The 14,378-nt window shown below is 46.1% G+C and overlaps 2 protein-coding genes across 2 annotated transcripts in view; both read right to left on the reverse strand.

Moving 5' to 3' along the window:
- The window catches only part of kiaa0586 (KIAA0586 ortholog), a 33,455-nt gene that overhangs the window by 14,086 nt on the left and 4,991 nt on the right, over positions 1-14,378 (reverse strand). Inside the window, 4 exon segments of the mRNA XM_070920774.1 lie at positions 132-198; positions 1,626-1,978; positions 2,168-2,336; positions 14,015-14,135. Of these exon segments, the coding sequence (XP_070776875.1) occupies positions 132-198; positions 1,626-1,978; positions 2,168-2,336; positions 14,015-14,135 (710 nt within the window).
- irf2bpl (interferon regulatory factor 2 binding protein-like) lies at positions 9,572-11,608 on the reverse strand. Its single transcript, XM_070919945.1, has one exon. The coding sequence runs from the start codon at positions 11,606-11,608 to the stop codon at positions 9,572-9,574; it is 2,037 nt and encodes a 678-aa protein (XP_070776046.1).

Raw genomic sequence — 14,378 nt, forward strand, 5'->3', positions numbered from 1 at the left:
CAGTGTGATAATAAATCAGTGGAGGACAAAACATCTACAGTTTTTACAGTCCTTTTCCAGGCCTTCTCCATGTATATAAAGTTTTATCCTGGAATTCCAGGTGTTCCTGGACAACCGTGCTGAGAGCTCACCTGGATGTCTTTGGTGTTGATCCAGGCGTCCACTGTCTTCTTGATGCGACCCTCCTCAGTCCAGTCTCTGCAGAGGACAGAGGACATTATTGTGTCAAAACACTTGAAATCACAAGCTGTGCTCGTCCAGGAATTATCCACGTCCCTGTACAATCAAACCAACATAAAAACACCCTTTTGGGTGAGATTAGTTACAGCTTCAGATGAATGTCTGATATGAGTTTGTTAATATTAGTTACACACCTTGATGTCGTTACCTGACCGTGACCATTCATTTACTGGTAATAATTAACATTTATCAACCAAAGGAATGATGTCAAATGAAATGAAATCTTAATGTTTTATCTGCTTTCAGTTGTGGTATGAAAACCTTGTATCTCCTTAATAGTCTTAATAATTTGAGAACTGATGAACATATAAACAGAGCCTTATTTTGGTCGTTGACCAGACGGATGCTGGAGTCAAAGATGTAAAGATGCAAAGAAAAATGTTTTCAGCCGGTGGAGAAGTTTGAAATCATTCAACTGATTAGAAGATACAAGGTTTTTCCCGGATATATTTATTTGTTGTGTGTGGGGAATAAAAAGCAGCAATAAGATTCATCTGACAGGAACAAACATCACTGAAGGCAGCAGAGACAAAGACAGAGTCCCTTCAGTCTGACAGCTGTCAATCAAAGTGATGTTTGGTTTCAGTTTGACCTCATCACCGTCTGTCAATCAACACACACACACACACACACACACACACACACACACACACACACACACACACACAGTCTCAGTGTTATGTGTCTAACTGCAGCTCTGAACCAACAGCTCTGTACTGAAGTGAAAATTTTGATTCTTCTGGTATTAAACCAAACTGATCAACTACAGATCACTGATCAGTTTCTGCTGATCAGGATCAATAATCACCGCCAACAGTTTACAGTTACAGCAAAAGTATAAATGCAGTTTATTTAATGCTTTAAACAATAATACACAAACTGTATTTATATTTCACACATTTCAGATCTGTTCTTCACCTCCAGTGTTAGCTAATCGTTAGCATAGTTAAAAGTAATGTGAGCAACCTGTTAGCATCACTATTGTAGCCAAGATAAAGACAGTGTTAGCTTTTGTAGTTTCTTAGCACACACAAAGTTAGCATTAGCAAGACCTACCTGTTAGCAGACACACAGTTAACATACGTATTAGCAGACATTTAGACAATGTTTGCTTAAAGTTAGCATACGTAAAGTTAGCACCAGCTGACCGTAAGCAGATCTTATTCAAACTTAAGCATGTCTTTTCTGTCAGATAAAAGTTTGTGCTGATTATCGTGTTAGCAGACATGAAGCCAGTTAGCTACTGATTCTTTACCTTTTAGTGGAAATAAAGGAGGAGTTAGCTACCTATTAGCAAGTTTAAACATAATGTTAGCAGCTTGCCATAAAACAGATAAAGTTAACGTTAGCCATCAGTTAGCAGACAGTAAGCTAGCATTAGCTACCTGTTAGCAGCCAGTGCCTCCAGTTGGCAGTGCAGGACCTCTCTGGTTTTGGCTCTCAGCAGAGCCTCCAGATTCTCCTCCAGAACCTTCTTCTGTCTCCGAACCTGACGGAGAACCCGACCCGCCTCCTCCAACATGGACGGAACCACAGGCCTCCTCTGGACCAGTATGGACTGGGACTGGGTTTGATGAGTCTGATTTTGTTGGGACTGGATTAGTTGGAAATGGCTTTGATGGGAGGGGGTATGTTGGGACTGGACTGGTTGGGACTGAGACTTGTTTTGTTGGGACTTGGATTGTTGGGAGTGGTGGTGGTCTGGTCCAGGTCTAGTGGTGTGCAACGAGTCTTCTGGCTGTTGGACGGCAGAAAGTCATTAAGAATTTAGATCAACAAACAAACAAACAAACAAACAAACACCAAGAAGCTGCAGTTTCACTTTTTAAATTATTCTAAATGATAGGAACACATGAGGGTCAATGTGCTGAAGGTTTCTGGGTGTTACGACATGAATGTTATTGTGTTTCACTCTCTGCTAACTCACCGTCAGCAGCATCTTCATCTCACTCTTGAGACGTCCCATCTCCGTCAGCATCTCATTGGCCCTCCTTGCCGTCGTCTGACTGTGATTGGCCGATGACTGCAGGTGACTTCCTGCAGCTGGCTGGGTTGCCTTGGAAACACTGAGAGCACCTTGGTGATACCGGTCATCTCTGAATAAAAGAAGAGACAGCAGAGAACGGTTGAGATATCGATATCAGGAGTTTCCCTCTCTCTTCCTGAGGAACAGAAGGAACTTTCAGGCTGACAGAAGAAGTGGGGTGGACCTCCAGGAGGGGTCATTTTAAACAAAGTGACCCCTTTTCATTCACGGTACATGAGCTGTCATGTCTCCAGTCTTACTTGCTGTATAACTTCACCTCTAACAGGGTCTAATGTGATGATTTCGATATTTATGTCAATTTGATATGTTTGAAAATGTTATTTTGAAATGTACTCAATGTAAATGACCCACAGTAAAAAGGTTTAAATGAGCCTGCCGCACCCTCAAGGCACCACTTTGGGAACCATTGGTCTATTCATTTATTAGTCCATTGAAAAACATAATCCACAATTTTAATAATTGTTTAGTCTTCAAAATGAAAACAGTAAAACCTCCATTTCAGTTTCTCAGAGAGAGAGAGAGAGAGAGAGAGAGAGATTCAGTTAACTGTGATATAGAACAGAGAAATCTGACAGACTGAAGAAAGTGACAATTATTGACCACTGACACTGACAGCTTGACCTATTGAAGCTCTATTGACCGATCATTAAACTCAGCTAATCAATAGAATCAATAATGGATGAGGACAGAGCTGAGCTGATCAGAAAATCAGGATGCTGAAGCGTTTGAGAAGCAGAGTGAGGAAGTATGTACGACCAGAAACCAGAGGAGCTACGTCACCTGTACGACCAGAAACCAGCGGAGCTACGTCACCTGTACGACCAGAAACCAACGGAGCTACGTCACCTGTACGACCAGAAACCAGAGGAGCTACGTCACCTGCACGACCAGAAACCAACGTCACCTGTATGACCAGAAACCAGCAGAGCTACGTCACTTGTACGACCAGAAACCAGAGGAGCTACGTCACTTGTACGACCAGAAACCAGCAGAGCTACGTCATCTGTACGACCAGAAACCAGAGGAGCCACGCCACCTGCACCAGCACGTTTATTATAGTTTGGTGGATGTATCACACCCACTCAGGCTGCAGGAAAAGCCCATTAGCGATGGCTGTCTGGCATTTACTGAGTCTCTCTACAGTCTGCTGCCTCTGGAGTCAATCAGAGGACACCACAGTGTGTGTGTGTCTGTTTGTGTGTAGGTGATAGGTGGGGATAAAATGGCCGCCTCTATAACCTCCTGCTTTGTCATTCACACACAGCTGCTGCAGACAGTCTCTGCTGCTGCTGTTGCTAGGCAACGCCTCAGTGGTTTCCAATGGTAACAGCGAGCAGGGATGCTGATGGAGGAGAGACGCTTCCATTCAGAGAAATGAGAGGGGGAGGAGGAGGTGAAAAAAGCTTCTCCTCTCTGTAGACCTTTACGTGTCACCAATAATTCATGAGTGTTGTAGTAACGTGTGGAGATGAATATTAATGTGTGTGTGTGTCAACCTTTTCTTTCATTTTGTCCTCGTGGTTTCCCATCATCCTCTCTGTCTCAGGTAAAATGGAGGATTTACAACATGAATGATTATAAAGGCTAAACATGGGACTAAAACAGGTCCCCTGTGGACTGAATGAGCTACACTTGGATCCTGGCAGGCTAAATGTGGGTCTATAAGAGCTAGATGTGGTAAAATCTCTTTTGGACTAAACATGTATCTATGTCAGCAAAATGTGGACTCAAAAGGGCTAAATGTGGACCCATTTGTGCAGCAACATTTGGTAGCACTGTATCTCAATTTAATCTTTTTAAATCCCTAATTATAAATAATTTAAGTTGAGCTTCAGTTAATCAATCAGACGAAGACAAAGACGCACGAGATGGAGACAAAATGTCAGCTCTGTCCGAACGCTGCAGCAGCTGGGGGAGGGAGGAGGGGGAGGAGGGAGGAGAACACCTCTCTGACCGCTCATTTGTTAGCCAGAAATAAAGAAAGAAACCTGGGGTCGCTCTGATGTTAAAGCTAAAAGATCACGCTTTACCTCGACGTGGATCTCTCTTTGTTTCCTGAATAAATGAGGTTTTCAACCAGGAGGCTGGTAACCATGGCAACCACAACATCCTCCACGGCAACAAGACTGCAGTGATGTACAGACAGACAAATGAAGCTGATGCTGCATCACAAAGCAATGTTCATCTGGAGGTCTCTGATTTCATCTGATACAGAAGACAGGCAGACAGACAGACAGACAGGCAGACAGACAGGCAAAGAGACAGACAGGCAAAGAGACAGACAGGCAGACGGTGGATGACATACAATATAGTCACGGCTGGAATCAAACTTGTGCTGTTGTGATTACATGGCACACACCTCAGGGCCGGACTGTCCCTAATGATTAATAAAAATCTAAATAATATAAACAGAGAACCGGATCATTTCTGCTGTAGAGCTACAACTAATAATTACTTTCATTATCGATGAATCCGAGGCCAAGTTAACGTCTTCAGATGTCTTGTTTGGTCCAAAACCCAACGAGATTCTGTTTCCTGAGAAACTGACAGCAGAGGTGAGAGGACCGGAACCATTAGTCATCAACATCGTTTCATATTTAGTCAACAGTTACTCTACTTCTACTGCAGTGAATGGACAGCTCCATTCATATCCTACCTCACTTTACCTCTCTCTCTCTCTCTGCATGGCTGCCACTTCCAGTGACACACACACACACACACACACACACACACACACACACACATATACAGTCATGTGTATGTGAAGACTCCTTAGAAACCACCCTGGAGTCCCCACAGTGTGTGTGTGTAGATTAGCGTGCACACAGAGAGCTGCTGCAGTGAGCCAAGGGCACCTTAACCATCACTGTCCACACACACACACACACACACACACACACACACACACACACACACACACACACACACACACACACACACAGACTTCCATCCATCTCCTGGCGACTGACTCTCACCTTAAACAAGTCTTCACCCTAATATTGAATGACTGACTTTGTGAGAACGTGAGTTTTGTCCCCACAATGTGACTGTGTGAACAGATTTATGTTCTCACAACACACACACACACTCACACACAATCCAGGTGTGTGTTGTTGCTCAAAGAGAAAAATCTGCAATGCAGCAAGAAACCGAAACTCTAAAGACTACTACTACTACTAGTAGTACTGGTGCTAGTACTGTTACTACGACTGTCGCAGTACAATATGAGTGATATAGTAATAACAGTATTAGTAGTACTGTTTACAGTACAGTCTTGATGATTTGTTTTTCTTTGGAACATTAACATCAACTGCTGAATTATTATTATCATTATTATTATTAATTCACATGCTTACACTGCTAGTACTGTAGCACTACTGCTACTGCTATTACTGATTACTCCAATATTACAGCAAATACTACACTACTACCAATGATAGAGCTACTACTACTGTTACTGCTACCAATACAAATACTGCTGGCAGGTGTACCACTGCAGTGAGTACTACTGATACTGCAGTATTACTGATGTACTGAGGGTGTAAGGGTCTGACCGGTAGATGAAGAATCATTACACACTGAAGGAGTCATATGTGTGATTCTCTAACCCTCCACCCATCCTGACAGCAGCTGTGGTCTCCATGGTAACCACCAGCCAATAACAGGCCTGCTGCTGTCTCCCCATCCTGACACACCAGTGCCCCCCTGTGTTTCCTGTTGTCTGATGTCCTGCAGTCTCACTGCTGATGTTAAGACAATACTCCATCACTGAGTGCTAGATACTAGATAGTACTGCAGATATAAGTACTACTGCTGATAGTAATACTACCACGCTGAAGATGATTATCTGACAAGCAGTTCTGATGAAGTATACTGACGCCTTCATTCACTCATGCTGTTTTCAGAACAGCTAACCATCAATGAAGCGCAACACTTCCTGCAGATGTTTCACATTAAAAGCCTCCCAGGAGAAGGGATTCTTTATTCCCTTTGTTTCGCTGACAGTAGGACACGACTCTGCTGCAGCGGTGGAAAGCAACTAAGTACTGGACTTAAATACAATTTCGAGGTACTTGTACTTTACTTGAGTACTTCCATTTTCTACTAGGTTCTCTAGCACTCCATCTCAGAGGGAAATATTGTACTTTTTACTGCACGACATTTATCTGACAACTTTAGTTACTTTTCAGATTCAGATTAGTGATACAAAACATAATCAAGAAATAAATGATGTAAAATTATAGATTAAGATAAAACGTAGGTAAGTAATAAAAACATTAAAGTGATGAACACATTAATGATCAATAATCAAAATCCAATAATATATATTAATCTGCATAATGAGTGCTTTTCCTTTTGGTACTTTAAATATATTTTGATGCTAATACTTTTGTACTTTTATTAAATCAAAAGTATGAATGCAGGACTTTTACTTGTATCAGAGTATTTCTACACACATACTACTACTAAGATCTAAGTACTTCTTCCACCTCGGCTGTAGTTTACTGATGGAAACAAACAAGTGAGGAACATGGAGGAAGTGTTGACTTTGTCTCAACTAAAACAGGGACAAACTATAAAACGTCTTTACAGGCGACACGTTGTTTCCACTCAGTGAAATATTCAAAACACTTTATGGCTGCATCGTTTCATGTGATGGAAATATTTTACACGCTTCATTTTACACACTTTTACCCTAAACTCAGCCTGACACCTTCAAGAAAATGAGATCTCCACTAGAATTTCAAAATGAAGTTCAGCCCCAACTGTTCAGTCACAAAGAAAGAAAAGTCACGTCACTGAAAAGGTTCATACCAATGGAATTTATTACAACTGACTCAGCTCCAAGGCACATTACAAGATCAAATGTGTTTCATGTGTTTTATCATTTTCATCCGTCACTACAGGAACCGAAAACACGAAGAAGAAGAAGAAGAAGAAGAAGAGAAACGGGCCGAAAAGAAAAACAAAGAAGACCGACAAAAAAAGATTTATTGCGGTAAGAAAATTTAAAAAATGTAACTAATTCACAAAAAATGGTAACAAAATAATAATTTCATTAATTAATAAGTCAAAAAAGATTCTAAAAAAATCAAATAAATAGTTTAAAACTTCTATAAAAAACAGACACATGATTTTATAAACTGAAAGTGTGATGATGACGCTGACACATTACACCTCCGTCACCTCCACCACAACACCCCCACTCTTCTTCTGAAACATCCACATGGAGAACATCTATATGCTTCACTCAGCGTCCTTCTTTAAATCTGTCCTCAAAGTCCACCAGATGCAGAGAACAACTTTACTTTATACGTTTCACTTCCAAAGAACTGTTCATTTTCAGATCAATATCTGAAAGCTGAACGAAGTTGTAGAAAAAATTGATGATGATTTTATCAATCAATCAATCATTTTTAGGTCATTCATTAACTGAAGCTGTTTGTGTTTCTCCTCTGAAGTAACAATAATTATTGATTTATCTGCTGATTATTTCCTCAATGGATCATTTAGTCAATAAAAGGTCAGAAGACAGAGACAAACGCCCAATTGGAGTCTTCAAATGTCTCATTTTGTTTGACCAACAGTCCAAACATTCCATCACAATAAGTCAATTAACAAAATCGCCCACAGGAAGAAGAACCTTGTTTGCCACGTAGCATAGCATTGTAGCATCGCACTGTGAAGATGGAAGACAGACTGATCGCCACCGTGAGGGAGTACAGAGGTGGCGTATCGCTCTTGGAGTTGGGATTGGTGGTCGGTAGTGACACCATTACCGCTCATTCAACTTTGTTTCAAAAGTCACTTTTGAAAACTCTTTCTTCTTCTTTTCTGGTCATTTCTTCATGAATGGAGTCTGTTTGTGTTGTCGGACTGTCGGACTGAAGAACCAGTTTGGAGCGCAGAGCACACTGAACTGGACTGAGGCGGATCAGGACGAGGGGCTGAATCTGTGCACACGTCCTCACAGTTCTGTTGTGTACGTCACATCTCCATTAAACAACACACCTTGATGACTGTGGTCTTCATCAGCACCCTTCATCTCCCTACATGTTTGAATGTTGACCTGAAAAAGTGAATCTCTTTATTCAGTTTGAATCTAATTGATCATTTTGGCCTAAAACTGGTTGATTTAAAGAATATGAAGTGGAACCAGACCCGGCCTGTACACTAGAGTAACAGCTGTGTCCTCAGTGGATTTCAACATGAACGTGTCGGTGTTTCCTTCCTCAGAGAACCTTTACAAGCAGCTGAGTGACTGATCCTCTGTCAGTGTGACGAGATACGAATCATAAATAAGATCAGTTATTAGATACTTAGCTGTGATAAGTTCGTGGACAGCTGATTCACAGGAACTAGTACTAGAATTTAAATATAATTTACAGAAGTTGTGAATCATTGAATAGGGCGACTCTGATGTTATTATGACGTTCTGACAACAGTGAAAGTAAGCACTAGTTTCACTCCTCTAATCTCTTCATCGATTAATTATTAATTCATTGGCAGCAGAAACACGAGGGTTCTTCCTCTGTCTAAATTTTACATCCTCAACATTCAGACGAGGAGTCAGCTGACCGACGAGGCGTCAGTTTGGACATTTAATAAACGAAATATTTATTAGAAAATAAACTGACGGCTGAATCAACAAGAACATGAACCCATAGAGTCTCTTTCACTGCCTTGAAAAGAGAATTAGGTTTTCATTTTGGTTTTAATAAGTGTTTTATTATTAAATCTGATTCTGTGTCTGTTTTAGATGATCCTGTCGACCAATCAGATCCAGGCTTTAACTTTAACTTCCTGTCTCTAACAGCTAACAGACCAAATCATCATTCAGAGACAAACTCACGTGAAGAACAGGTCCAGGTCCAGAGTTACTGTGGTTTATGTGACTAATCAATAATGTTCCAGCAGACTGAAGGTGACTTAAAGCCAAGAAGAGACTCTTTAAACGATGACAAGTGGTTGTAATAAAAACCCTCCTGTGGCCTGATGTCACAATACTGATATTATATTGAAATATTGGGGGGGGGGGGGGGGGGGGGGTTACCTCGTCCATATTTCTCCTTCATCTCAAAATAAAAGGTGTTTCTCAGGATTCTGTTCTGGAGTCCTCATTTTGTTTATGATCCCACGTGACTGATCGATAATCACTGCATCAGCACGTGTTTCATTCAAGACATTTGTGAAGAAAAAACTTCAGGCTTTCAGATGCAGTGAAAGCAGAGAGGAAGAGTTGACAGAGTCTCCTCCTCCTCCTCCTCCTCCTCCTCCTCCTCCTCAGGGGTCTCTCTCCTTCTTTACCTTCACATCTCCGGCCAGGATGGTGGCTATCTCCCCCTGCATGAAGGCCCAGGGCACGTTGGAGCCGACCAACGGGCACTTCTCCCCGCTGGGGCAGTACACCTCCCCGGAGGCTCCCTGGGCCTTGATGCTCTCTCTGGAGCAGGGGAAGCAGAACTTGTGGCTGGGGACGGAGGGACACTGCACGAAATGCGTGTCCTCTAATCGTTCGTGGCAGATCGTGCAGCACAGAGGCCCGCTGTTGGCCATGGGGGAGTCGGGCACGTTCTGCGCGTGCACCTGGTCCATGCCACCTGCGGACTGTGACGTGGAGGACAATCCGAGGTCTCCGTTGCGGGACGAGAGTCGCCTCTGTCCGGACACAGAAGCGGGGGACACCGGGCTGCTGCTATTGTGTCTGGAGGAGGAGGTGGTGGAGTGAACCGAGTCTCTGTCCTTGTTGGGGGAGTGCGCGTTCCCGAGCGTGTCCGCGACTGACATGAGCGCGGCCATCGGGGACTGCCCGTTCTGCGGAGGAGCGGCGGACTCCGGGGGTGTGGCGCGGCCGGGGGGGAGGCCAGGGTGTCCCGGACCGAGCGGAGGGGGCGGTCCGGCGAAAGAGCTCGCAGCCATGGAGAGTTTGAGGGCTTCGGTCTGGCTGTTGATCCACTGCTGCCTCTGCTGCTCCTCCACCAGCTTCAGGCCGCCATCCACAGAGTCCGGCTCCGGGGAGGCTTTCCTCTTCCTCACACCGGCCCTGGAGCTGCTGCTCCCGCTGCCTGAAGCCAAAGCTCGGCCGGGAAGCACCAGGGAGGTGGGCAGCAGCGGGTAGCTGCCGTCGATGTAGGGCTGCGGCAGCATGTCTCCCCCCACACCCTCTTTAAAAAACCGCAGGGACTCCGGTAATAAATCCCCCAGCAGACGCCAGTCCCCGGAGCCGTGTTTCTTCTCGTACTCCAGATACTTAAACCCGGAGGACAAACCTCTGCCGAAGTCCTTCATGCAGTCCTGGTACATCTGCTTGGCCACCCCCGAGGCGCTGGAGAACACGTTACCGGAGCCGCTCGGGTACTCGATGAAGATCTTCAGCTCGTACTCCATGCCGGGTTTTGACACGGCGTCGAAGGCAAACACCCTGCCGACCAGCCCGTGGTCTTTCTTGAAGCGGACGTCGAACGGGGTGGAGCCGGACAGAGTGACCAGCGTGTCCCTCACCATCTTGGGCTTGCTGGCCCACTCCTCCTGCCGGCTCCGGAGGCTCTCGCTCAGCTCAGCCAGAGCCTCCACGTTCCGCTGCTTCTCCTTCAGTTCCCGCTCCTGGTCCGTGCTGGACACCGAGGCGGGTCGCTTCCCCCCAGGTTCAGACAGCCCCACCTGGCCGGGCAGGGAGACACCGACCATGGAGCTCTGCGGGGCGGCTCTGCTCGCCATGCCGTGCGGGGCCGGTCCGTTCAGCAGGGTCTGTGGCAGCAGGTTCGGCGGTACATTCATCTGTCCCGGTGTCGACACCAGCCCTCCGTGGCTCCTGCTCCTCGAGTTCGGGCTCTGTCGGTTCAGCTCCGGCGGTCCGTCGTCCGGTTTGAACCCGTTGGGTCCTCCGAGTCCGTTGGGCAGCCTGCTGCTGCTGCTGTGCCCGCTATAGTCAAACCGAGCCCTGTTATCCGCACCGAGCGAGTACCGGTCCAAACCGGGCTGCTGAGACTTCCCCGGTCCGTCCGCCTGGTGGTGGTGGTTCAGCTGCCCCACCGGCTCTTTCCCGGTCATTAACACCGCCTGGCTCTTCGCCACGGCGGGCTGCTGCTGCGGCGGGGGAGGCGGTCCACCGGCGGGGGCTCTGCCCTCCTGGAAGCCGTGAGCCCGCTTTAGGTGGCGGGCTGTCTCGATGACGAACTCGATCCGGTCCGCGCCCTCGTAGTTGACGCAGCCGCGGCACACGGGCTCGGTGAAATCCCAGATCATGGCCCAGGGCATGCGGGGCAGGTCGCACAGATAACATGACTGCCTGCGGGACGAGGAGACCTGCGGGGAGGACATCTTCCCTCTGCCCGTCTCCCTCCCTGCCTCCTCCGCGGAGCTGCGGCTCGGTTCGTTCAACAGAAAAATAAACCCAGAGAGGAGGACAGACAGGCAGACAGACAGACAGACAGGCAAGCAGACAGACAGGCAGGCTGCAGTGTCTCCTCTCCTCAGCTTATTGTTCCTCCTCCGTCTCCTCCTGCTGCTGGAGCTCCGTGTTGTGCTGCAGAGACGGAGGAGGGGGAGGGGGAGGAGGAGGAGGGGGTAGCTGGGGGTCTGCGATTTTTTCCCTGCATGCTTCACTCCGAGAGAAGCTGAGGAATTTGGATTGCCCCCCCCTAGGAATGCCACCTGGTAGAGTAAGTGACGTCATCGCCCCCTCCTCCTGCAGCTCCTCTGAGTCCGAAGTGACGTGTCGCCACTTGTTGCCCTCCTTCCCTCCATCCTCCTCCACCTGTGCCTCCACTCATCTATTACAGCTGCAGGTGCCTCTGAGCCAACAATGAAAACTGAAAGGGGATCAGTTTCAGCTCCAAGATCACATCAGGCGGCGGGATTTTATTTGTGCAGCGGCTGAATAAACATTCTGAGGAGGAAAAACAACGTCCGACGAATCATTCAATGCAGCTCAGATCAGGTTCTCCTGGTTCAGACCACATTCTGTGATGTTTATGTAGAGCAACAGAAGGATTTATTACAGAACCATCAGCTGTCTGATCACAGATCAGTCACTCAATGATCCTCCACATGTACAGGAGATGATCACACACACACACACACACAAAGGAAAAACACACCTGTGTGTGTTGCTAGGCAGGTTTCACCTCTCTGCCCCCCTCCTTCTCTCTCTCAGTGTTTAGTGAGCCTCGATCGCCCAGCTCAGGACTGCTGTTTCCTCCTCTTTGTGTGTCTGTCATCAGCTGAATGTTCCTCAGGGTTTCTGAGATAAATGAGGATCTATTGCTGACCTGGACAGAAAAATGTGAACACTAGTGCTGAAACGATTAGTCAGGAAAAGAACCAGCAGCTGATCGATATCCACCAGTCCTGTTGTGTTTTGTTGCTCAGTCAACTGGATCTCTTTGTGTTGTGGGCTGACTTCATTAGCAGTCCTGACAGGGTTAACCTCTGATTTTGGCACCACGCCACACTGATGCATTCTGGGAACAATATAAAATCGAAGTTATCAAACCTCCAGTGAGAATTTGATGTCGGCTGGTTGGCTCAATGCCAGCGACACACACACACACACACAGATTAGCTCCGGCGAGCCTCCGTCTGTGTTGCCGTGGAAACCGTGCTGCGAGGAGGGGGAGGAGGAGGAGGAGGAAGCTGTTGAATAGATGAAGAGCCGCAGCCTCGTTCTTCTCTGACTGTCGCTCTCTGAATGATTATGCAAATCAAGCGAGACACACACACACACACACACACACACAAACTGAGGGGATCCTGACTCACTGTTTCATTTATTTAGTGCAATAATTATTGTAATAATTAGATGTATTGTGTTGTTCTGAAAACTGCCATGTTCTGTTTGGTTAAAGCTAAACGGTTGTGCAGTTGTTATTTCAGCTTCCAGACACTTTGTGTTGATAAATAGCTACAAGAAGCCCATGGGCATAAAAACTGAAGGAGACGTGAACTACGACTCCCAGGGTGCATTTCACTAACAAACAGCCAATCACAGAGCTTCACATTAACAGAGGCTGCAATTGAAACCGCCAACTACACACTACCGACAAACGCAGTATGCAGTAGTAGTACTACGACAACTTCCTCAGACCTGCTCAGGCATTGATAGAAAGAACTGATAAGTTCAGAGAGGTACGATTCTGATGGATCGGACAATTAGGAACCGGTTCTCGATTCCCATCCCTAATCCTGTGAGTGTATTACATCGAGAGCACAAATTAGATTTTTTTCCTCCACCTCCTGGGCTCCATATTTCTTGTTCAAAATCAATTAAAAAAACACTGAGAGTCTGCAGCCATGCTACCAGCTCAGTGAGGCTGCACTGAGACACAGCAGTGCTTTGAGCTAAATGCTGACATCAGCATGCTAACATGCTGACATTTAGCAGGTATAATATTTATCATGTTAACCATCTTAGTTTAGCCAGCTGAGACTGAATTTGAATGTCATCAGTTCTGCAGGTATTTGGTCATAAACCAAAGTATTGGACACATGTTGACCTGATGATGGCGCTAGATGAAGACTCAGAGGATCACCAGAGTTATTACAGTTCATCCTGAGGGGACCATGAAGGTCTGGACTGACTGTATCAGGTGGTGATTCAACACACCTGACGACACCTGTTGTAGATCTGTTCATGTGTCTGCAGGGTTCATTTTCAGCAGCAGATTCTGTATCTGTTTAACAAAACCGTCACGCTCAAACCCCCTCCCCCTCCTCCCTTCCCTTCACCTGGTTTGCTCCGGCCATCGGTCACGGTGGGGTGTTTCCATAGCAACTGGGCCAGTCTCCACGGCGGCGGGGGCAGCTTTGGTTGCTGAGGAGCTTTGCTGCTGGTTGCTAAGGACATTTGCTGGAGAGAGAAGAAAACGAAGCAGAGTCAGTCAGTAGAACACAGTGAAGACATCACAGAGCAGTAGACACGGTTTCTGACTGAAATCTGACCTGATGGGGGCATTAAAGGGAAGGTCAGAGGTCACCAACGTCATTTGAATTCATGCTTTCATGTTTACACAACAGTTCATGGGACTCAGTATCTGTTGAGCTGTCTGTCTTTGAATCCAACTGTTGAACAGACAGATGAACCAACATCACT

Source organism: Enoplosus armatus, chromosome 15 (genome assembly GCF_043641665.1).
Source record: "Enoplosus armatus isolate fEnoArm2 chromosome 15, fEnoArm2.hap1, whole genome shotgun sequence".
NCBI classification, from domain to species: Eukaryota; Metazoa; Chordata; class Actinopteri; order Centrarchiformes; family Enoplosidae; genus Enoplosus; species Enoplosus armatus.